Source organism: Equus quagga, chromosome 2 (genome assembly GCF_021613505.1).
Source record: "Equus quagga isolate Etosha38 chromosome 2, UCLA_HA_Equagga_1.0, whole genome shotgun sequence".
Taxonomy (NCBI): Eukaryota; Metazoa; Chordata; class Mammalia; order Perissodactyla; family Equidae; genus Equus; species Equus quagga.
Window position 1 is genome coordinate 175,720,272 of NC_060268.1, and position 24,964 is coordinate 175,745,235.

Here is a 24,964-nt window from a genome sequence, read left to right on the forward strand (position 1 = left end):
TGTGTGAGTGTGTGTGCGCGCGCGAGCGCGCGTGCATCAGCGGGGATTTCTGTGATAGAAGCAGCCAGATTCCGGAGAGAGAGAGAGAATAGGAGGAGGAAGAACAAGGCGGGGGGGGGGGGAGAAAAGGGGGGGGGGGAGAGACAGACGGAGAGAACAGCAGTGGGAGAGAGAAGCACGGCAGAGGAGAGAGAGACGAAGAAAGAGGGAGAGAGAGAAAGTGGAGGGGAGAGCAGGAAGGGAGGGAGAGCGAGCGAGAGCAAGCAGAGAAAGGGGAGGAAGAGAAAGCAACGGAGCAGGAGGGTGCGCGGCGCGGAGACAGCAGAGCTTAGAGGGATGGGGTGAGGGCAGGAGGAAGCGGAGGCAAGGTGGGGGCCGCAGGCGCCTGCAAGCCAGGATCCGAGGGCGCTAAAAGCTCCCGGTTCAGCGGCTCACCCGGGCGCTTTCCCGGAAGGTGGCGCGGGGCTCTGGGGTGGCAGCGCGCCCTCCGGGGAGCCATGGCGGCGGGGGCCAGGGGTCGGCGGGCGGCGGCCCCGCCGAGGGCCTGAGCCGGCGGCTGGCTTGGCCATGGCGGCGCCGGGTTGCGGGCCCTGAGCGCCGGCGGCGGGCGCGCACCATGAACTCGTGGGACGCGGGCCTGGCGGGGCTGCTGGTGGGCACGATGGGCGTCTCGCTGCTGTCCAACGCGCTGGTGCTGCTCTGCCTCCTGCACAGCGCCGACATTCGCCGCCAGGCGCCGGCGCTCTTCACCCTCAACCTCACGTGCGGCAACTTGCTGTGCACCGTGGTCAACATGCCGCTCACGCTGGCCGGCGTCGTGGCGCAGCGGCAGCCGGCCGGGGACCGCCTGTGCCGCCTGGCCGCCTTCCTCGACACCTTCCTGGCCACCAACTCCATGCTCAGCATGGCTGCGCTCAGCATCGACCGCTGGGTGGCCGTGGTCTTCCCGCTGAGCTACCGCGCCAAGATGCGCCTCCGCGACGCCGCGCTCATGGTGGCCTACACGTGGCTGCATGCGCTCACCTTCCCAGCCGCCGCGCTCGCCCTGTCCTGGCTCGGCTTCCACCAGCTGTACGCGTCGTGCACGCTGTGCAGCCGGCGTCCCGACGAACGCCTGCGCTTCGCCGTCTTCACGGGCGCCTTCCACGCTCTCAGCTTCCTGCTCTCCTTCATCGTGCTCTGCTGCACATACCTCAAGGTGCTCAAGGTGGCCCGCTTCCACTGCAAGCGCATCGACGTGATCACCATGCAGACGCTTGTGCTGCTCGTGGACATCCACCCCAGGTGAGGGGAGCCCCAGGTGAGGTCTCTGGGAAGAGCTGGGGAGGAACTCGGTGGCAGGAGGAGATCTTTGTCGGGGGAAGGGGTCCTTGTCTCCCCCACGCTCCAGTGTCCGGCCTTGGGCAAGCCCGTTTTCCACTGAGCCTCCGTTTCCTCTCCAGATAATTGAGGTGGGGGGAGGGGCCAATGCTGCCCGTCTTAAGAGCTTAAAGCGTCAGCAAAGCAGGGCCACCAAAAAGGTGAGTGAAGCCATATATGTGCTTTTTGAAGCATCAGGGTAGAAATCACAGAGTCGGAACTTTGTTGGACTTCTTATACTTATTTTATGTGCTTGTAGTTTTCACTTTAAGTAGCATATGGGAAGGCAGTGATCTCTGTTCGCTGCTTAAAGCCTTTAAAAGGTTCTAATCAGGCCCGGAGAGCCTGGCCTGGATGCTTAGGGAGCTCCTTCAGAGCTCTCCAAGCAGGACCTGCTGCTCCTCTGGGTCTTGCCTTTCTCTAGTGTCTGCGCTGCCTCTGTCTCCTGATCCTGTGTGTGTGTGAGTTCTTGGGCTATACCTTCCTCTGGGCTCCTTAAAGGAGCATCTGAAGGGGTCTGAGGGGACTGGGGGCTCTTCCTGCCCTTCCTAGCCAGCACTGGCCTGTGCTGGAGCCCAGCGGGAGTCACCCCTGAGACTCCCGGGACAAAACCTGTCCCCCTACCTCCCCCCTCACCTGGCTGCTGTTTCTCAGGAAGGCGGCTCAGAGCAGGCAGTTCTGGTGCAGGTACCCTTCTGGGAACGCCTGCCATCCCCCAGAGCCTCTCAGGGAGAGAAGGGCGAAACTCTTTGCTGAGGTGTCCTGAGCTCACCTCAGCTTTCCTTACAAGAAGAGGAAAGTGAGGAGGGAAAGAGCTGGAGGTGTCTCTGTGGACGTTGTTGTTTTATATCCCATTGTCCTAGGGAAGGGCTGGCTCCTCCTCAGTTGCCCAGAGCTAGATAAGGGGGGGTTGGCATCCATACAGCACAAGAGGGAGCTTGGGCCTAGGGTGAGACCCCCTCAACCCCAGGGAGAAGCAAGCTTCTGACCTTTGGTCTGTCAGAGACTGTTTGAGCAAGGTCTGTCTGAGCTAGGGCTCCTTCAATTCTGAGTTTTTCCTGCCCCTGAGCAATAAAAAGAAAAGTCCATGAACTTCACTGTGTCTGCACATATAAGGACTTGCATGTGTGTATTCACTGTTCCCCCTCAGAATGGCCCTTCGTGATTACGTGCTGGACCAAAGCTGCTAGTCACAGAATCTTTCTCACAGAAGTGCTTACAATATGCACACGTGAATGACCTGTAGCACATAGACACCTCGGCATGTGAACCCATGCATGTGATTGTGTCTGCTTCACACACACAGTCCCACGTGTTCACATATCACCCACATGTTTAGCAGACAGGTCACCACAGGAGCACATGGCGCAGGTGTGGCGTGCATGCACACTGATGCAAAGACACGGTCTGGCTTTCTGCGTGTATCCGCACAGTGCGCATCGTCATGTAAGGGAATATGCTGCAGCCACAGTTGCAGAGCTGCTCCCCTTCCTGTCAGCCAGGGCCTCCAGGAGGACCTCCCTTTAGAAGGCGCATTCAGAGGGTGACTGGACTGCTCTCGAAGCTGCAGGCAATGTTGCTTATCCCCTGAGACCTGAATGATTCCCATAGTGGGCCCTCTCGCTGAGAGTCTAACAGTGGAGGAGGGACTGAGCTGGGAAAAGAATCAGTTCTTATTTAGATGAGTGCAAACCCCGTTCCTGCTCTTCCTCCAACTTCCAGAACAAGAGGGGCGGTGGCTTCTTTTCAGCCTGTTTAGGAGGTAGGGCAGGCTCCACTCTGCAAACCTCTCCTGGACTACAGAGAGTTCCCGGGGTCCCAGGAGCAGAGGCAGCTGCTCTGCTGGCCTCTTGTCCCCTCTTCTCTCCTCCGCTCCTCTCTGGGGCGGCCTTGACCTCTTCAAAGGCCCAGGATGCTTGAGGAGCTCCTGCTCCCAGTGCCACGGGGCCCTGCCGGGCCAAAGAACAGAGTCAATCTGCACTGGGGAGAGGAAGGGCTTCTGGGGCGAGGATTCCCTTCGGCCAGCTCAGACAGGCCCCACTGGCCGAGGGCTGGCCTGAGGTAATGGAATAGCGGGCAGATGTGACGGCCCTGCCCCTTCAGTGAACACGACCTGCCTTTCTCTGTGGGGTCAGTCTGCAGAGTGAGAATGTGGGCAATGGGCCACACAGGAGGGCACCAGCTCCCTGACAGCTGATCCACGGGCTTCTTTTAAGCAGCTCCAAACTCTCCCTCCCCACAAATGAGAAGCTGCAGAGCCAGCTCAGGGGAGCTGCCCCTCGAGCCCTCAAACCTTAGGCACTAAGGCTCCAGGAAGATCACCGAGCCTCCTGGGCCAGGTTGGTGCTGAGAGCTGGGGACTCCTGGGGGTGCCAGTCCCTGATCGGCAGAAGCCAGGCTTCCTTATCTGGACAGCCAGGGCGGCAGGTGGGGGTCTTTGTTCACTGGGAGTTTTAGTTGACAGCCACCATGTTAATAGTCTCCTGGGACTTAATTAAAAGGGACACTTTTTGAGTTCCTGGAGGCCCAGGGTGGCATCTGTCAGGAAGCTCCCTGGTGGTGTCTGCCCTTCCCACAGTGTTTAACGGGGCGAGTGGCAGGCTGGACTCCTTTGCTGCAATACCACCGAAAGACCAGGGGCCCCGAGAGACCTTCCCCACTCCTGCCTTTCCATGGCGGTTTCTCGAGTTACTACATTCATAAAGCTTGGAATTCCTGATGTTTATTACCTGGTCCTCCAATTGCTAGCTTGCTCGGTTCAGTCCTCCCAAACCACAGCTCTGGACCAGTTATAGCCAGATCCTCTCCTGGGGCCACCAGTGACTTGGGGTCTCCCCTGACGTGGAGACACAGATGGGGAGTTGGGCCGTGGACGCGGCGGCCTGCTCTCCCAGGGCAGCGGAGGGCCCCGCTCGCCGGCGCAGGTTAACGATTTCCCAGGGTAGCGTGCTGGTGAAGCACACTCACCCTTGCAGGCGAGGGCTTCTGAGAGCGTCAGAACTGTGGCATATCTGTAGACGGAAGGACCCGTAGCGATAACCTCCCTATGCCCCTGATTTCGCAGATGAGGAAGCTGGGAGATGCAGGAAAGGGAGCACTTGCCAGATTTAACAGATCCAGAATGTGGCTCAAGCCGAGACTCACGCCGGGTCCGCGCCTGAGGTTTGCGGACGGGGCGATAGTGCAGACGGAGGCTCACAACCATCTCTAGAAATGTTTAGAAGTTCTAAACTAAGCTTACAAACTGTTAAATGAAATATGTTCTATCCTCCTACCTTGACAAATGTGTATTTATAACTCTTTGCAAGGCTGGATTCAAATTTAGAATTTCTCAGGCTCCTTGGGGTTCAGCCTTGCGCATGGTGGAGAGAGCTGAGCTGGCTGCAAGCAGGCAGTCCCCGCCTCACCTGCCTCGCCCCGGCCCCCACCAGCTCTCCCCGGCACAAAGGCTAGGGTGTCCCCTGCACGAAGTGGACAATCCAGGTTGTGCATCCAGGTGTTGCTCAGCAATGCCACCCCTCAGTGCTTGCCAAGCACACAGATGACATTGTTCACCCTCAGGAGGATGGGCCCGGGGAAGATGCCTGCTTACGTTCTGGCAGCAGCGTCAGGGCATTTGGGCGAGGAATTCCATGTTCCAGGTATGCAGAGCTTGGTCCAGAATGGGAGATGTGGGCTCTGGGTGGGCACATCCCCTTAGCCCTATAGGCTCTTGATTTCTTGAGGAGAGGTGTGGGCCCCTCAACGTCCAGGGCCCAGGACAGGGGCTTCTCTTGCCAGGCCTGAGGACGGGACTGCTCACACCAGTGTCCTGACCCCAAGCTCAAGGCCCTGCTCAACCATCCGTCAGCTCGCTCTCTTGCCTTTTGTTTCCTTCCCTTAAAAGCCAGAAAACAAATCTGGATGGCTCTGTGAGTCCTCGGAGCATGGCTCAGGACCGACTCCAAACATCTGGGGATCTTTCAGCATCCAGACCCGTTGCGTTTTAGCCATGACTGTCCCATTTATTGACTTCGGATACTCCAGAATTCTCCATCCCCTCTGCGCTATCACTGAAGCCTACCGGGGAACCTCTCTTTGAGCCCGCATGTCAAAATGCTGGGGAGCCCATCTCTTTTTGTCACAAGGAAACTGTGTCCTCTCACAGACCATTCCACGCTCGGACCCTGGGGGAACGTATCTGACCAGGTTGCCTTGGGGGGCTCTGAGGCTCTCGCCCTCTGCACTGTGGATTCTGTCTGGGAGCCAGAGGACCCCAGCTGCCCCCACCAGGGCCAGGAACAGCTAGAGAATGCGTTAGTGTGGCCAGACGCAGCTTGCTCACTGCTCAGTGATTCCATCATGGGAGTGGGGTCTCGGGGGAACACCCCAGATCTTGGAGTCGAGAGACCTGGAACAGGTCTTGGTTCTGTGCCGAACCCCCTGTCCCCTTGGGCATGGCATACACCTTTCTGGCCCTCAGTGTCCTCATCAGCAAATCAGGAAAATAAGAGCTCACAGGGCCGCAAGATTTGAAGGAGCTCAGTTTTACAAAGCTATGGTGGAGAAAAAAATGACAGCAAGTGCAAAGTGATGTTATTGTTATGTTGTTCTGGGAGCCGGCAAGCTGCCCTCCTACTGGGCTTAAACAATAATGTTGCTAAGTGAGAGGGTTGCACTGCTTCCCTCAGGCCTGGGGGCCTGCCCTGCCCTCCTCATTCCTGAGGCCTCCTTCTTCTCACCTGGAAATCAGGGGAGCCCCCCGCCAGGGAAGATGGATCATTCTCTTCTTTTGCGAGAGTTCAGGGAAGCAGCCGTGTGGTTCCTGGCTGGGAGCACCAGACTGGGAGTCAGTGACGGGGTGCTAACCCCGCCTGCACCCCACTCTCTGAGTGGGCAGCTCCCTCTCTTCTCGGAGCCTGTTTCCCCATCTGTGAGCTGGGTTGGGTGAGTGAGAGGATCTCTCACACTCCACACGACTGTAGAGTCTGGGCAATCTGTCCCAGAGCGGAGAACTGCCGAGGTCCACGCAGATGTTAACCCCAGGCACAGCATCCACTCCAGACACCCTCTGTGTTCCTACGGCATGCCGGGTGCGGTTAAGATTAGGAAACTGCATTGGCAGAGTGCTTGGAGGCCCAGAGAGGGTCACGGAGCCAGCATGAGAGTCCAGACCCAAGCTCAGAGCTCCTCTGGCACCAGCCCTGGTGACAGCTTTCTCTCTCTCTCTCTCTGTCTCTCGTAAATGCACAGGAAAGGAAGAGAACTCTTGCAGTGGGAGAGAACCCTGTGGTTTTGGGGTTCAAGGTAGTGCTGGAACATAGTTATTGTCCAACAAATGTAAGTTGAATGAATAGTAATCATTTAGCATTTATTGCGTGGTTACTATAAGCCAGGCACTGTCCTAGGTACTTTTTGGGTGTTAGTTAACCTTAATAGGACCCTATGAGGTAGGTTCTCTTATTACCCTCATTTTAGAGATGAGAAAGCAGATGCACAGAGAGGCTGTGTAACTTGCCCAAGGCCCTACAGCAATTAAGTGGTGAAGCCTGGATTTGAACCCAGAAGTCCGGCTCTGGCATTGCATGATTAACCACTACACTATTCACAAGAAAGGACTCAGGCCAGTGGAAGCTTTCATGGCCTCACATCCATTGACAAGCCTGGCCTTGTCTGATAGGCTCAAGGTTTTTAAGGCCCATTGTTAAAAATCTGTTTTAGAACAGATTTTTAGTATCATCTCTTTTGAGAAGGCCACTTAAAAAAAATGATTGAGTTGTAATTTTCCTAAGATTTTTTGGTTCTTGTTTTTGTTTTTGTGAGGCAGATTGTCACTGAGCTAACATCTGTGCCAATCTTCCTCTATTTTACGTGTGATCATGCCACAGCGTGGCTTGACGAGCAGTGCTAGGTCCACGCCGGGGATCTGAACCCACGAACCCCGGGCCACTGAAGCGGAGTGTGCAAACTTAACCACCATGCCATCAGGCCAGCCCCTGCTAAGATGGTTTTTCAAGGTTGTTCATTAATTCATACAACATACACCTATTGGGTATTTTCTGGGTGTAAGACGTTGAGTTTAAAACTACAGGCACCCAAAGAAATAATGCATCTGCAGAGTGCTTGCTATTTAATTTTTCCCTTGCTGCACAAAGCCTTGTAAGAACAAATAAAATTAATTTCCCGTATATTTTTACAGCAGAGAGAGTGACACTGATCATTCCAGCCTGAACAGTGTCCATTATATTCCTTTAGAGTCACTGAAATATTTCTGTTCGCCCTTCTGAAGGCCTCAAAGCGTTTACCAGCTTCTGTTTTTATATTCCTCAGGTCTTTAGGGGAATATTATCTGGTGTGGAAGGGTGAGGGGGGTACAGCTGGGTTCTCAGCCCTTCAGTGGGGACTCAAGTCCCTCCTTAGGGGGCCAGAGGAAGCTCCTCACTCCTCCCGAGCTTGGTAGCTGGTGAGTCATTTCCGTCCCTGATAAACAGTAGCTCTAGTTACAGCTATTATGAAATCCCCATGGGATAAATGAGGAACCAGGTTCAGAGAGGTTGAGTGACTTCCCCAAGGCCACACAGCTATGAGGGCAGAACCGGGACTAGGACAGCTAAACCAGAGCTCTTTCACTCATCTGGGTTATTCTAAAGCATCTGAGAAACAGACAAAATTGTCAGGGTAAAAGATTAGAGGAGGGCCTGGCCCCAGTACCACCACCAGTTTCTTTGGGGCACCCTTGATAAGTCATTTGTATGAATTTGGTGCTCATATTGTAGGGGATGGCCAGAATACTCCACTCTCATGGGGTTAGTGCACCATGGTGGCTCAGGACACCCAGCTCGTGTCCCAAATCTCCAGCAATTCTCCACTCAATTGCACTGAAAGTTTTAGGGGAAATATTTTAATATTAAAATAAACAGGCCTGTCTTGTGAAGAATGTGCTAAACACGCTGCACCCGGGGGTGACCATTGTCCCGGGATAGAGAAGGCTCCTAGGATGCGGGACCCTGAATTTTAAATCCAGGACAATGTCGAGCAAAGCAAGATGAGTTGGTCACCTCCCTGCACCCAGACCTCCGGGGTGAGGACTTAGGTGTTTTCTCCGTGCCCAGCCATATCCTGCCTCTGTCACAAGAGTGGGGGGACTTTGGTGGAAGACTGCACAAATCAGTGTGAATGAGGTGAGGAGATTTACCATGGCTCTTGCTGTGTGACCTTAGGCAAAGTCACCTTTCTGACTCCGCCCCTCCCCCGGGCTGCATTCTTCAGAATCTCTGGATAAGATGATGCCCTAAGGGCATGAGGACCCCAGCTAGCTGGGAAGGGCACAAGTCCAGGGGAAAAAAAATCCTGCAAGAATTTCAGGGCCTTCAATCCAAACTAATGTGGAATTGTCCCTCTGTGATCAGAAATCTGATGAAGAAGAGTTTTGGGTAAGTACTAAGATGATGGTTCTTGTAGAAGGAAGGGGAGGCTGCCCTGGCATTAACGCTGCGCACGGACCTGGCTCATGAATATTCTCTCTACTCCTTGCTTTCGTTGAGCAGACTGGCCTATTTTTGGAGCCAGGGCACCGCAGCCCAGGCCTGGCTTTGTCAAGTTATCTTCACTTGCTGGGCAGCTCTGTCCACAGTCTTCCTCCCTGTTCGTTTTTGGGATCATGTGATTTATTTTAAAAGTAAATAGTAGAGACACGTGCCCACATTGGGCCCCGTGGGATGGAGCATGTGAGACCTTCTGGCCGGGCTTGCCTCTCCACGCTCCTCGACTGTGGTGTTGCACGGACCCGCTGCTGCCCGTGCATGTCTCTGTGGCTGCGGGAGATGGGCTGCAGGAACCACTCCTCTGAGCTGGCGTGAGATGTAAGTTCTCGAAAGGTCCTGGTGCAAAGTGAAGTCAGAAACGGTGTGGTTAGAGGCATAGGCAGCCGGCTCCTGATTCCATCCTCGAGGCTGTGTCCCCGATTCCCCAGGGACTTGGCAGTCCCTTAGCTTCACCGAACTTGGTGTCCCAAGGAATCAAGTGATTTCTCCCTCAGTGACCCCACAAAGTGGGGTCTGTAGCTCCAGGCAGGGCTGAGGTTTGGGATAGAAGACATGGGGCTGAAGATGTGGAGGAAGGTGGCCCCGGGCCACACTGTGCACGCAGAGTCCAGGCTGCCCCAGGTGGAAAGAACCGGCTTTGCGTCACACCCACGTGGGTTCAAATCCCACCTCCACTTACCAGCTGAGCAAATCATTTAGCCTCACACAGCTTGTGGTCTTCATTGTAAAACAGGGCAGGTAAAACACACGTGGCGGGTAAAACGCACGCGGCAGGTAATGTGCACCTGGCAGGATCAATTGTGGTAAAGATAAGAATTAGAGTACTTAGGGACCGTGGACTCGGGGCTGGCAGGTGATCAATGAAGGCTATAAGTAGTGATAAGAAGAATTTATATTGCTTTGCACTTGGGCTCTGCCCTAATTGCTTGATGTGCCTTATGCACTGAATGCGTTTCATGCATCTGTGTGCTTCAGGCGTTTGAATCTCAAAACAGCCCTTTGCAGCATTTTATTATATCACTATCCACATTTTACGGATAAGACCCTGAGGCTCAGCGATGTCGCACAGGGTGCCCAAAGTCACGCAGCTACAGCCAAGACGTGACCTCAGGTCTCTCTGGCTCCACAGCCCAGAGCCTCCACTCGAGGCAGCTGCCTGTGTCTGTGAAGAGGGAACGCACTGTGACCCGGAAAGGCCCGCCCTGAGTCACCTTCTCCCCTCTCTCACGCGCAGTGTGCGGGAACGCTGTCTGGAGGAACAGAAGAGGAGGCGGCAGCGCGCCACCAAGAAGATCAGCACCTTCATCGGGACCTTCCTCGTGTGCTTTGCCCCCTACGTGATCACCAGGTGAGCCTGACCGGCAGCCGTGAGCTCGCCGGCCTCTATTGGCCACAAGTTATCTCCAGAGGGTGTGTTGGGAGGCAGGAGTGAACTTGACCAGCGTGGTGAGAAGGAGGGCGCGGACTTTTTCTCTTCAGCCTCTAATTCTTTTGGATTAGACTCAGAACCGAAAGAGTTGTGAAAGTCTCTCCCACTTGATTTCCAAATCACATCATTCGGACCCTTTATCCTGGGCCCAGCCCCTGGAGGCCCGAAAGGAAAGGAAAGGGGAGAGAAGACAGAGGAAAATATCCGGTGGTGGTTGGGTTCCTACTGGCCACTGCCTGTAGTGTAGACACCCTACTCAACAGCAGGGCCTCATGCCATCTGCTCAGGGAGCAGGGAGCACGCTCTGTGCCCAGCCAGGTGGGCTCGCCTGTCCTGTGGCCCCGGGGACCTCCCACTGTTAGTCCAGGCATTGTCAGTTTGTCACGTTCTCGCCTCCCAATCCCCAACCCCCCATGCCAGCCGAGGTTGCAGTGCGCTGGCCTCAGGGCTGTGCATGCCAAAAGCCAACTGCTCCAGCTGCAGAATCTCCCCCGCGTTTCAGCTGGAGAAAAAAAATATATCACCCAATCAGTTTCATGGACTGAAGGGAAAGGAAAGCTCCACAATTTTACATGCAAACTGGCTTAAGTATTTTGGAAGCTGACAATAAAAAGAGATTTTGAGTTTCTATGAGCAGGTAGATGTTGAGCTTGGGAAGTAGGATCTGTGCAAAGTTTTGCGTGTATGCGTGAGAGAGACAAAGAGCTGGCAGGGACCTAGAGGGGACCCCCTGCCTCACTGTCCCCAGAGACAGCTCACAAGCCCCAGGGGGAGGAGGAGCCCACCGTGGCCAGGTCTCCATGTATCTCCCTGTCTGTCCTACTGAGCTGAAGCCTGGCTCCCTGTAGCTCCAGCCACACTCCCAATCCTGCTTTCTGCTTCACAGGAGAACGTCTGTCCTCTACTCCCAGGGGCCCTGCCGATTTTAGACAGCGAGCCTGGCTCCCCCGCAGCAGCCCCACTTTCTCTTCTCCAGACAGCACAGCCCCAGAGTGTCTTCCACTGTTTTTAGTGGCACACCACCCATTCTGGGGGAGACCTAATGGGCCTACATCTCGCTTTAAGCGTAGGACCTACAACTGTCTGTAGGTCTCTGGATGGGTCTGACCTGGGCAGAGCAGAGCCATCAGTTCTTCCTTCTCGAATTGTCCACCAGACCTCAGCACTATGGCCATTTTGTGTGGCCTCATTCTTTGTGGCGGGGCTGTCCGGTGCGTTGTACGATGTTAGCAGCACCCCTGTCTTCTACACACTACCCGCCAACAGCACCACTCTCCCTGCCTGTTCCCCAGTTTTAACAACTAAAAATGTCTCCAGACACTGCCAAGTGTCCCCTGGGGACCAGAATCACCCTTGGTTGAGAATCTCTGGTCTAGGCCCGCCACATCCAGCCAGGATGCTGGAGCTTGCATAGATCAGGCTTTTCCACGGGACACAAAGCCGAGGCATGGAAACAAAGGAGAGTGGGCCTCCACTGCTCTCCAAGGGTGGGGCAGCAGAGTGGTTACCAGCACGGGCTCTGGAGCGTGCCCACCCAGGTTCAAACCCCAGCTCCACTCTTTCCTGCTGTGTGACCTTGGCCAGTGATGTCACCTCTCTGAGCCTCCAGCCTCTCATCTGTAAACCAGAACGGAGCAATGCCTGCCTCTTAGGGTTGTTGTGAGGGTTAAAGGGCGTTGAGCACGGAGAGCATGTCGCACAGGCCTGGCGAGGATGATGTCTGCAGTCAGCGCCCCCGTTCTGATATTCACAGCACCACCCACGGTGCTGGGCCCGGGGACTGGCTGGCGCATGAAGTGGAGGGGATTAAATCCTGTGAAGAAAGATGCCCTGGGAAGGGAGGGCGTGCAGACACTCCCCTTCTTAGAGCCCACAGTGAAGGGAGCTGTGTGCTAATGAGGTGAACTTGAACCCTCAGAGGAGAATGTGGCTCCAACTTTAAACTGTTGGATTTTTCTCTGGCTTAATCTCATTTCCCAATGAAATTTTCTTTTTTTTTGGATTAAAGCTCCGTTCTCTCTGATGGTGCCCAGAAAATAATGTTTGAGTAAAATTAACGGTAGTTTCACGACTAGTATGTTCCCTCCAAATGGATTTGATGCATTTTGAGTTTTAAAAACGTTCACAAAACTATTTGTCTTTTATGGAGATGAGTGGCAACTTATTAAAGAGAAAAGGCTACCCCCAGTCAACGTCATAAATACAAAATTTGGTTCTGGTGATACCACCGCTCGCCCCACTGCCACCCCCCCACCCAGCTCCTGCCTCTGCTTTCCTATATTGACCAAGGAAGCATGCTAAGCAAACCTCATAAAATATGCAAACAGACCCTCATTGCATATCATTTCAGCACACGTTTCTCCAGCACCTTCTCTGTGTGGAGATTTATACCCTTCAGAGGAGGCATGGATTGGTGAGGTCCTGCAGGAGACGCCCTCTGAGGGGGACACTGACCCAGTAGATACATCCATCTCTCCGGGATGGAACATCATGTCATGTCACTCAGGACGGACAGGGTCCAAGAGTTCCAAGGCAGGAGTCAGCTCTTCTGGCTGGGGCTTCCTGGCCCAGCCTTACGAAGTGGGCTTGGCTCTGCAGGGGGTGCAATCCAAGTGGAAGGGACAGCACGAGCCAAGTCTAGAGTCCTGAGTGGGAGCCACCAGCGACAGGTCCCTTTGGAGCACCTGAACATGGCCTGTCCGAACTGAGATGTGCTCTAGGTGTAAAATGCACACCGGGTTTCCAAGGCTGAGCATGACAAAAAATACGTACATAATTAGTACTTTTATATCAATTGCATAGTGAAGTGGTGATATCTTGGATATGTTGGGTTAAATAAAATATGTAATTCAAATTAATGTCACCTGTTTCTTTCCCTACCTGTGGCCTGCATCCTCCTGTTGGACGGTGCTGGCCTGAAATCAGGGAAGTCTGGGGTGTGAGCTGTGCTGATGCCCTTGCTCCCAGCTCCCTCTTTCCCTTGGCCTTCAGCCACCCATGTCATCCTTCATGGACCAGGAACCCACGGGATCGCCATGCCAACCACCCTACGAGGGTGCTCAGAACTTCCTCGCTCGCTTCCTTCCCTGCCCAGCATCCCACTCAGTGTCAGAGTTTATCCAGGAGCAGACAGGGAGCAGCCAAATCAGTGTCTTCCTCTGCGAGGCTGTGTGTGTGGAGGCAGGGGCCCTCAGAGGGCCTGAAGGGGAGACATCAGGCCCCAGCACTGGGTGGCAGGGAGGGGAGTTTGTGGCCGGCAGTTCCTCAGGGTCAGTCCCCCTGAAATTACAATCTCTTAGAACCACTTCCCGCTGTCTGCCTCCCTGCCCCATACCCCTTCCATGATTGACAGGAGAAGAGATTCTGAGGAGGTGCCTAGTCTTTACGGTAGCTGGGAGCCCAGAGAGGCTCACCCCAGGGAGATGGGCATGTGTGAAGTTGCTCATTGCCCACAGAGGGCCCTCTGTGCTCCAAGTGTGTGCTGATCATGGTCAGGATTCCATCAGAGCTACACTTCCACTGCCAGGGCATCAGAGCTGCCAGGCAAGGGAGGGGAGGGGTGGATTTGCTCTGACACCGAGCTCCAAGGAGCCTCTCCCAAAATGTCCCATCTTACTCTGAGTCAGGGCTAGGAACCACACATTGATGGTGGGGAGAAATCAACCTCTGGTAAGGAATACATAAAAGAATCCACACAAGGCACTCAGCACAGCCTATCCTATTGTCACCAACACTGGGATCGGGGTCACCAACACTTCTGGTGGCGACTGACTCTTCAGCGTTCTTCTCAAGCTGGTGGACATGACTACCCCAGTCTCAGATGAAGCTGAAGACAGACTCTGCTCTGGAAATGTAGTTGAGGATTTAGTTTCTTGTAGGAAATGATTTTTAGGGAGAACCTAGAGCTGTGGGTTTTAGAAGTGGAAGGTTCCTTAGCGATCACCTCATCCAGGGAGGATGAGCTGGCTGCACCCTGCAGGGCGACTGGAATCCATTGCCAGAGCACGTATTGAGGGGGATTCTGAAGCCAGGCTGGGATTAGTGGAAGATGCTATGAATGACTGGGATGCTTTCCTGCCCAAGGAGATGAGATGATGCTGTGTGGTTTTTAATTCCTAATCTGGTGCAGTGGTTTGCTAAATTGGCTTCACATTAGCATCACCTGGAGAGTTTTAAACCCAAAACCATACCTGGACCTCACACTTGACCAGTTACGTTAGACTCTCCGGGTGTGGGGCCTGGCAGTGGGGATTTTAAAATCTCCCAGGGGATTCTAACCGTGAACGGTGTTGAGAACCGCAGCTCTAGTGCACATACACACACCCATTTTACCAATGAAGAAACTGAGGACTGGGTCGGGAGGGGCGGTTGAATTGCCCAGAGTCACACTCTGAGTCGGTGGTGTGGCTGGGCCTCCAACCTCAGTGGGCTCTCTGCTGGCTCTTCAAGCTCTCAAAAAGGTCCAGTGGGTCTTTGTAGAGGCCAACCCTGTCCTGCTTGCTCGCTCAGGTCTGTGGCTGTGGCATTAAAGCCTCTGGCACACAAAGGTTACTCCCTGACCTCCTTCCGCCGTATATAAATATATATGGAGAGAGAGAGAGGAAGGCTGAGAAGTCCCACGATCTGCCATCTGCAAGCTGCAGCCCCGCAGCCCCAGGAAAGCTGGTGGTATAACTCAGTTTGAATCTGCAGGCCAGAGAACAGGGAGCTGATGGTGTAAGTCCTGGTCCAAGGGCTGGAGAAGGTGAGATGAGACGTGCAGCTCAATCAGAAGCAGGAGAAACGGGGGCGAATTCCTCCTTCCTCCAACTCTTGTTCTGTTCAGGTCCTCTAGAGACTGGGTGGTGCCCACCCAACTAGGGAGGGCAGTCTGCTGTGCTCAGCCCACTGACTCAATACCAAGCTCATCCGGAAACACCCTCACGGACACGCCCAGAGTGTTTCATCTGGGCACCCAGGGGCCGGTCATGTTGACATGAAATTAACTATCACATGTACCCCTGGATTCACGCCAGCTGGCTGCCCCTCAGCAGTGTCCCTCCAACCTGCCAGTGTTCAGTGATGATAGTTCAGGTGAACTGAGCTCTGTGCAATCTGGGCCCTAAAGAGGCAACCTAGACGATGAGGTCCCTGAGGTGTAGGGCTCCTGGCCTAGAAAGGGTTAATGAGCACCAGGAGGCAGCATGTGGGGTAGAGGTGGGCTTGTGGGAGCTGAGAAGTGTGTCCAGGTTAGCTGGACCTGACATGGCTCTGCCTTCTGGGGGACTTTACAGCTTGCTCCTGTTATCCTCCTTGCCCCTACAGTGGCGCCAGGGCACAGGCTGGGCCAGCCGTGTAAGCTACCCTCTGCAGATGGGGAGCTGAGGCTCAGAGAGGGAAGGGCTTGCACAGGTCATTTGGCTAGCAAGGCACAGGGAACCAGGCAGCCTGAGCTGAGCCTTGGACAGCCACCAGGCACCCCGGGGACTCCCCTGGATGCAGTGCCACCTCATCATTCTTTGCCTCCTTCCTGTCCATAGAAACAAAATTCAGAGCCACTGAGGCAGCAACAGGCCCATCCTGTAGAATTCAGAGAGAATTAGAACAAGCTCTGTCTCCTAAACCAATCCTGTAAGTCCCTACTCTGTGCCGGACGTTGTATCACCCTCCAGACCTGGATAATATCCTCCTTTTAAAGATGAGGATACTGAGGCTCGGGTAGGTGCCAGCCTTGCCCAGTCCAGTAAGTGACTCAGCTGGGGTTCCAGCCGGGCCCGTGCGTGGGGCCCCCACGCTGCTCCCCTCTGCTTCTCCTCTGAGAGCACGCAGGTTCACACTTTCCTCCCAGAAGGAGGCAGGGAGGCACTTTGTGCCACAACCCGCTTAGAACCAGAAAGCTGCAGTTTCTGAAATGAATGAGTCAAGTTGTTCAAGTGTCACTTAAACCCCTCATTGAGCTGTCAGCACAGAAACTAATATTTCCCACGACTCCACAGTGACTGTCTCTACCCAGGCAACCCGCCTTTCTGCTTCCAACCCATTCAAGCCGTATAAACGGAGACGTGTGCAAGAGTGTGTGTTAATGTCAGGACAGCTGCGGGGAACCCTGGGAGCTGGCAGAATCGGAACCTTGAGGAAGAGAAGTGGCTTCTGCTGTGACATATGCCACCCCTTTGAGTTAATCGAGAAGATCCGGCCAGCTGGGAGGGTGTCCCTTCTCTGTGTCCACAGTTTATTCTCATCTGTCTGAGAACTTCCTCAGCAAGGGGAGCATCATTCTCGGGTCAAAACTAGTCAAGTCTTCAAATAGGTTCTCAAGCTTCCCTTACTGGAGAACATGAAGTCTTTATAACTGCACCTGTCACTTACTGGACGCCTGTAATGCACCTAGGAAGTACCTGATTGTGCCTCATACGGCTCTCTCATATGTACAGCACCACACATACAGGTAAGTGCTAGAATCCTCATCTCAGAGGGTTCAGAGAAGTGAGATGAGTCACCCAAGCACATAGGAGTAGCAACTGGCAGAACCAAGGGTTCAAGGTCAACGTCAGGCTTATTGGCAGTAATTTAGCCTTGCAGCCACCCTCCATCTCCAAAGCCTGGGGGGCGGGCACTGCAAATACAGAGATGTCATCCATAGGTTTTTGATCCAACTTCCTCTGCCAGAGCATCTTGGCATGAACCCAGACAGAGCACCCAGACTCCTCTGGGTAAAGGCATGTGAATCCTTTCACTAGAAGAAGTGATGGGTTCTCGTGGAGTCACCTCTGCTCTCCTACCTGGCTGACAGCAGCTTGTGTAGACCTGGAGTGGGGCCCAGAGGCTGCTGGCCCTGGTGGCTGGAGCCATCAGCAGTCTTGGGTGGTACAGTGCTGACCACGCAAGAAAGAACCCTCCAAAAGATGGCTTCACCAACGGCACCCAGCAGTCAAAGAGCGCCTGCACCTGCATGTTGGGACATGTCGGATGACCATGGGAAACTTCCACCTTCACTGTTAATAGGAGTCACCACCTTCTAGTCACAGCCACATTGGCTGCCATGTCCTCAAAGCCCTGGTGCGTCACATCTGACTCTCTCCAGAGAGCTTGAGCAGCGTCTGAAGATCTGCAACACATTCTCACCCAAAAGCTCTAATTAAATATTTTCTGAATTAAGATTCACATGTCTAGTAGCACTTGTAAGACTATTATCTCTGCGGCAATACAGGCTTACGAATAATTATGGTTGTCCCAAGTTGTCGGAGTGGGCCTCTGAGGCATTTGTAGATCTGACAGCACCGTTATCGTGGCTTCTCAAAGTCACGGAATTACGTAGATGGGAGAGAGGTTTAATATGCCGGTGGCTCTTCAATGCTAATATTCTATTAATAAGATGCCTTTTCCATTATAACGTCTCAAGAAAAATTAAAGCGTCAATGTGTTACTTACAGGCCTTCAAATATGCAGACCAAATTCTCCAGAAGTCTTGGTGAGACATTGGGCTGGCTCCCCAAAGAATGTCCTGTGGCCTGTGTTGCATTTGGTGGGCAGTGTGTATGTGTGTGGGGTGGGGGGGGGGGGGGGAGAGTGGGGAGAGAGGAGAGACGATGGAGGCGTGGAAGAGTAAAGAGAGGGTGCTAATTTATGACTTTAAATTCAAGAATTGAAAGTCAAGGTCCAAGTCAAGGAGGTACGTGGTAGGGGAGGCACGTGGTCACTGGTGCCCGCAGACCAGGGTTCAAATCCTGGTTCTTCTGCGTTCAGGCCATGTGGCCTTGGCACGTCGCTTTGCCTGGTTCCTCCTTTGTACAGCATGGAGAACACCGTCCTGGGGGTTGAGACAGTGCTTGTGAACCGTTATCAAGGACTGAGCCCCTGGGGGCGCAGAGGAGGGGCTGGCTCGGGGCTGCTGGTGTTACTGGTCCTGTTCTCAGCCCAGAACTGGGTTTCCTTGGAGATGCTCATTGTCCAGCAGGGTCAAGACATTGGTCTCTCTGGGGTTCAGAGAATGCCTTGGAGTTCTGGCAAAGGTACCCCCATTCTCCCTCCAGGACCAGGTCTGCCAGGTAGCTGGGTGGGCATGAGAGGTCCCTGTCGGGTAAGGAACAAGAGGGGCAGGCTTCCTGGCCTCATCAGCCCTCTGTTGTGACAGCCAGTACACGGACCTGCCAGTGGTCAGATCAGAGGGCTTCCTGCCAAGAGAAAGGAGCGTGGCTCCCTGAAAAGTCTCTCTGACAAATGCAGAGCAACGTGACGCAGTGCTGGGGCCAGGTGCCTAGGACTGAGGGGTAATCCTCAGGTATCTGCTCTGTGCCTCATCTTCAGTCAGAAAACACCCATCTCTGTGCTTTGCTTCTGATTTGTTAACAGACCCTCCACCCCGCAGCATTTCCCATGTCCCACTTCCCCATCCCCCTCAACACTCCCTCCCCCCCCCCCCCCCCTCCCCCCCTCCTCCCCTCCACCTCCCCACACACTGCCCAGACTCCCCCAGGTGCTCACAGCTTGTCTCTGAACTGCCTGCATTGAAATCACCTGAAATGCTTGAAAAAGCAGACTCTTGCCCTCTCTCCTCCCCCCATCCTCTCCCCCCCCCCCCCCCCCCCCCCCCCCCCCCCTCTCTCCTCCCCCCCAGGGCATTCACGTGGGGGAGCTGTCTCAGGCTGTGGGGGGCAGGCAGGTGTGCCTTTTGAGCACAGAAGCATAAATGTTTCTCTCTGAACGGAGCCTAATGGCAGGGTTCATACCCAGTTCGTGCCCCGGGCAGTACAGGGAAAGTCACCTTGGTGCTTAATGGAAGGGCAGGGGCAGGGTGCGGGGAGCCATGCTTGAGGGGAAAAAGCTCTGCTTCCGGAATGCCAGGCAGGGGCGGGGCGGTGCTCCAGGGCTGCTAATGCTTCCGCAGACTCCAGGGTGGTCCTCGATACAGACGGGGCTCCGGGAATGGGGTGCAGGTTCGGTGCCATTTTGATGTTGTTGTGACCAGGGACCCACGAACAACCAAATCCTGCCTAACAACCCCCTACGTCCCCATAGGCTTCCTTACTGGGTGTGTATTAGCTTTACAGCACTGCCGTAACCAACCACCAGCTGAGTGGCTTAAGCCACAGAAATGGATTGTCTCCCAGTTCTGGAGGCTGGAAGTCCAACACCAAGGTGTTGGCAGGGCTGGGTCCTTCTGAGGCCTGTGAGGGAGAATGTGTTCCAAGACTCCGTCCTGGCTTCCGGGGGTTCGCTGGCAATATTTGGCATTCTTTGGCTTGTAGACGCGTCACCTCATCTCTGCCTTCGTCGTCACACGGCGTTCTCCCTCTGTGCGTCTGTATCCAAACGTCCACTTTGTATGAGGACCCCAGTCATCTGGGATTAGGGGCCCACCCTTCTCCAATGTGACCTCATCTTAACTAATTACGTCTTCAACGACTGTATTTCCAAATACGGTCACATGGTGAGGTACTGGTTCAAGGTTAAGCCTTGAACATATGAATTTTGGGGAGACACAAGTTAACCCACACAGGGGTTTAACAAAAGGAGACACAGTCCCACTTTATTAACACCTGAGCCCCACAATCCCTAAACATGGGGCTCCTGAGTCAGAGCTAGGTGGGCGAGGCGCCGACACTAGAAGCAAGTTGCCCCTGTTACCTAGGATGGCTGGGGGTCGGGGCAGGTAGGGGGTCAATAACCCGCCACTGGGAGTGAAAACGAGAGAAGGGGCAGAGCATGGCTGGCACTTCTAGCACAGTGATGCTGCCCACAAGGAAAATGTGACTGATCAGAATAATAACGCCCCTTTCCTGGCCGGGGGCGGGGGAAGGCTGTTAGCAAGGGGTGGGTAGAGTTAGACCTGGCATGAGAAGATGGACCGTCTCTAAAAGGCCATCTGGAGGGGACCACGAGGTCATCCAAACACCTGCCCAGATGTGGAATTAGAAAGAAGCAGTTGTGGCAATATGAGAATTCTTGCCCCTTTGCAGTGCCCTTAAACAAATGGGGACTTGGAACCATCAGAGGTAGGAGGGAGCAAAGCCAGCCACAGCAGGCGCAGGATGGGGAACAGGGGTCCAGGTACCCAGGAAAAGCAGAAAGTGGGTCAGTCAGCCACATCTGAGCACGGAAGGGACCACCCCAGCTTCGGCCCTGGCCTGGTGGCCACACCGACTGGAACAGTGTTTGGGCCCTTTCTGCTTCAAAGCGTCTCTTTGCCTGGAGGCCCTGACAGAGGCCAGACTCTGGCTTTTCAAAGCAGAAGCCGTCGTGTGCACTGTAGATGGGGGCAAGTGACGAAAGTTCTGGGTACATATAACTTCATGGAAAAGGGGTTCTCGGGGTTGGAAGGGACCCAGAGTTCGTTGCATCCAATCTACAGTGCTGAGATTGGAATCCCAGCATGGCCTCAGTCAGGAGTTGGCTGCAGTCACATGGAACGGGGTTTCCCACGTAGGAGATGCTGGCTTGCTGCTCAATCTCTCTGAACCTCGACTGCCTCGTCTGTAAAATGGGAATGAAGATATCTGTTCTGCAGGATCATTGTAAGATCAGAGATTGTGCATCAAGTGTTTGGCCCAAAGGAGGCACTCACCTGGGAATTGTTACTGAGCCAGGCGAGTTCAGACCTGACATAAAATCTCTGAGGAGCAAATGCAATAGATTTTACCTCTTAATTATCTAAATGGTGAAATTTTAAATTGTCCCAAATAATTTTATTCTGTGAAATTTACAGAACCCACAAATGATGATTTTGATCTTGCTGGATGGTTTCATGATATTTGCTCCTTTAATAAATCCTCTTGGGAGAGCCAAAATGCTAAGACTGAAATTAGCAACGTAGAGAGGACTAGGCATTTTGGAAAAGTAATTTGGCATTGCATAACAACAATGTGTTGGCATTCAGCTATTTCGTTGTTATTATTAGGTGTGAATTCTAAATTGGGGGGTTTTGTCCCTTGAATTCATCACTTCCCAAAATAGCTTTCGTAAAAGTACAGATTTCTCAAATGCTAATAGTTCCATTTCTCCACGCGGGCTCCCAAGGACATGAATAGAAACATGGCCACATTCCCTGGTGAGATTGGAGGGCAAGGCTGGACAGTGGCACTGACGTGGGCAGCCAAGTAGAGGGGCCTCAGAATGGATTCATGAAGCGTCTGTTGGAAAAAGAGGCATTGCTGTGGAGGATCATGCCCTGCCAGCTTCCTCCTCCTTCCCTTTGTGGGCTTGTCCTCACAAGCTCAGCCCGAAGAAGGCTTCAGGGAAAGCCTTGCAGTTGGCAGCACAGACTTACAGCCCAAGCTCAGTCCTTTCTGTAGTTGGGTCCTCCCCTGGGCAGCCCACCAAGCTGAGAGCCACTGCCCCATCCTGCAGTCACCTCACACAGCATACAGGTGCCAGCTCCCAGTCAGAGCACAGACAGTGGACCGTCCTCTGCCACTGACTTGCTGTGTGATGTTGAGCAACCTCTTCCCCTCTCTGGGCCCTAACTTCCTCATTTGACAGCGGGTTGGGGGGAGGGTAATTTATGATCTCTGAGCTTTCTCCCGGCTCTATGGGTCTTTTCTGCCTTACAGTTATACATTTGGATAATGTCCAAATGTGGCCAAGGGTGCTGGACACACTTGAGCAAGGAGAATAAGTGGATTCATTTGGGGAGAATTCTACTTACACGGAGCAAGGCTTTTACTACTTCACAGCCTGGCATTGGCACCATGGCATGGGGTTGTCCAATGGGTACCAGGAGGACCCTCAGAACGGTTCATGCCTCTTGGACCCATGGGCTGCATCTTCCCTCGCCCCCTCCTAAAGAATGAGAGTCACTTTAGGCTACCCTGACTGCTGAAATGGGCAGGGGTCACCCGAATCCCACCCTCGGAAGAGGCCTCCCTCTCCAGCAGGTTCTTCCTGGTGTGAGACACACTTGGAGCTTTGCAGGCTGTTTGCAAAGTTATTCTCAGCCCTTGCTCCCGGACAGCCTCCCTAGGCAGGCAGAGCTAGGATTGTGAGCAAAGCCTCAGACTCTTCTGGTTGCAGCGATCATAGAGATGATCTTATTCTACCGCCACAGCTTTCATATAAAACATCCAGGCGCAAGGAAGGGAGAGGACTTGCCCAGGGGCACACAGCAGGTCCGCAGCAGAGTTGGAGCCAATGGCCAGGACACGATTAGCTATTAGCCCATTTCTTAGATAAGCTTGGGTTCCAGAGTCAGATAGACCTGGGTTCAAATCCTGTCTTTACCATTTACTGGTCGTGTGACCTTGGGCAAATCACTAACTTCCTTGGACATCTACTTCCTCATGTGTAAAACAGAGATTGTCATATCTCCCAGGCTTCCATGAAATCATGCGTACAGTGCGTAGTTGGCACGGTATCTAGAATAAAATAAGTGTCGGGTGAATATCCACCATTGTTACTGTCATTGTTGTAAATTGCTGTTGTTGTCACTGTTGCTTGAAAAAGTCTCAGGGAAATTGAGCTTGGCCAGGAAGCTGGGGTCCGGGCTCAGACAAGCTCTGGTCCACGGCCGCCCCTGCAGCGCCCGGCTGTACTCCCAGTAATGGCCTTCCCTGTCTCTCCGCAGGCTGGTGGAGCTGTCCTCCACGGTGCCCATCGGCTCCCACTGGGGGGTGCTCTCCAAGTGCTTGGCGTACAGCAAGGCCGCGTCTGACCCCTTTGTGTACTCCTTGCTGCGACACCAGTACCGCAAGAGCTGCAAAGAGATTCTGAACAGGGTGCTCCACAGGCGCTCCCTCCACTCCTCGGGCCTCACGAGTGACTCCCACAGCCAGAACATTCTGCCTGTCTCTGAGTGAAGGACCCCGCCTCTGCTGGAGAGTTTGGAATGAGATGGCTGGTGAGAAGCAGGGAGGGAGGGCTTGGGGCTCCTGGGCGAACACCACCAGCCGCCAACCCCCTGGCAAGCCCAGTGATTCCAGTTCCCTGGTTTTTTGGGGCTCTGAAGCCTGCTTCCAAGGTCCTCAAGGGTGGATGTTGGATTGTCCCTATTTGTCACCAAAGGATAACCATAGGGTGTGCTCTGGCTTTTCTTTCTGAGAAGCTCCTTTGAGCTCCTAGACTCACCAGGGGCTCCCCAGGATCACACTCAGTCCAGTCATGATCGAGGACACACAGTGCTGCTGGCAGGTGGGGAAGCAAGCATGGCATCCACTTGCTCCCTAGCCTCAGGATGTTGGGCTCTATGCTGAAGAAAAGTGGCGTTCTCCATGGGACATCAGTCACTCTGAGAGTGAGGTTGGCTGTGGACAACTGGCCCCACATCTAATATGGCTCCTTTTCTCCACATGGCAGTGGTGGCTGCTTTATCCCAAATATTATTCAGCTGGTACTAATTCTGTTATGCTCAGTTGGGACTCTTGGGCCCTGCGTCCCAGGGGAAAATGTTTAACAACGAATGGCTACCCAATTGTTGCCAACCAGTTGTCTTAGAAATGGTTTATTGGAGTCAATTTTTGTCCCTCGCTTCCCCCGAAAAGCTAACGTTTGTGTGTGTAGACAATCTTAGCATGAAAATGGTTTAAATAGGCAGGTAATTCATGTAGTAATGTTCTTTGAAGTCTGACCCTGAAGTCACCTTCTTCTGATTTGCGTGTCATAGCTGTTGGAACTAAGGAGAGGCAGGAGAAAGGTGACTGGCTGGCCTCTCCCTGATCTGTGATCTGAATTTGGAGGAAGAGTTTTACTTTGTCTCACACGTCTTGCCCAGCACGTCCTGCAAGATGCACGGACAAGAAGTGACCTAAGCAGAGGTTTAGCCTTGATTTTAAGGCACTGGGTTCCATTATCCTGGTGGCTCAATATCCCATAAGTCGATCAACAGAAAGTAGAAGCTGCCCAAGCTGATCAAAAAAGTGTCCTGAGCTCATGATGAGAGGGTGAAAATTTTACTGAAAACCATAACTATAGTACTTATGCCAATCCATTAGCAGCCCCTGTCTTGACTTAATAAAAACCAAGGTGAGTGGACCATGGTTTCTGCCCATCCATCTTTGATTACCATTTCCAATGACATCTGAATGCCAACAGCAGTTATTTCTCAGTCCTCCGTCTAAGTGATTGCTCCAGGGTGGAAAGGATGGGAGCAGTAGACTCAGAAGGCTCATTCTCTCCTTCAGCTCTGCACGTGCTGACTTTGGAGGTGTAGAGAGGAGGACGCAGTCCAACAGGGACCAACCAGGAGGAGCCCATTGCTTTTCACTGCCAAGGGGCCCCAGTACTGTAAGACAGAGATGTGTTGTTCATGTCTATTTGCAAAGCTGTTGTCTTATTTACCTTAGCTCCTCATTTGGAAAACAAATAACTGAGCCTGGCCTAGTCTTGCTAGTTTCAAGGTTTCTGTGGAGACTAGAACGAAGACAGACATAGCTCCCAGGCCTTGACACCTTCCGGTTGTGGTTGGAGGTGTGCTCATGCCTGCTCGGGGGAGCCCAGGGGGCCCATCCTTCCCAAGTCATGTTGGTACCTTGAAATCAGCCATGATGGGAATATTTATACCAAGAAAATCAGTCAATGCTACAAATCAGGTCTTTTTCTCCACTGAGAGCTGGTTGTTAAGCATCTACCAGCACACCACTGCCCAGACACGACTTTGTGTGTGACTGAAACAAAATTGCTCTGATTCAGAGTGCATTTGGCCACTCAAGTTTGAGTCACAGCAGACATTCATTTTTGGGGCACT

General features: G+C 53.6%; 1 protein-coding gene across 1 annotated transcript; it reads left to right on the plus strand.

Moving 5' to 3' along the window:
• Positions 1-325: 325 nt before the first annotated feature.
• On the plus strand, positions 326-23,266 carry GPR26 (G protein-coupled receptor 26). Its single transcript, XM_046649958.1, has 3 exons — positions 326-1,284; positions 10,117-10,230; positions 22,850-23,266. The coding sequence occupies exons 1-3, from the start codon at positions 617-619 to the stop codon at positions 23,079-23,081; spliced, it is 1,014 nt and encodes a 337-aa protein (XP_046505914.1). The 5' UTR covers positions 326-616; the 3' UTR covers positions 23,082-23,266.
• The last annotated feature ends 1,698 nt before the right edge of the window (positions 23,267-24,964 follow it).

What these genes read in the sequence shown, in the direction of transcription:
- GPR26 (XM_046649958.1), top strand. Translation starts at nt 617, where the DNA reads ATGAACTCGTGGGACGCGGGCCTGGCGGGGCTGCTGGTGGGCACGATG. An exon ending in CTCGTGGACATCCACCCCAG is followed by an intron (nt 1,285 to 10,116) that starts GTGAGGGGAGCC and finishes TCTCACGCGCAG; the next exon opens with TGTGCGGGAACGCTGTCTGG. An exon ending in GCCCCCTACGTGATCACCAG is followed by an intron (nt 10,231 to 22,849) that starts GTGAGCCTGACC and finishes GTCTCTCCGCAG; the next exon opens with GCTGGTGGAGCTGTCCTCCA.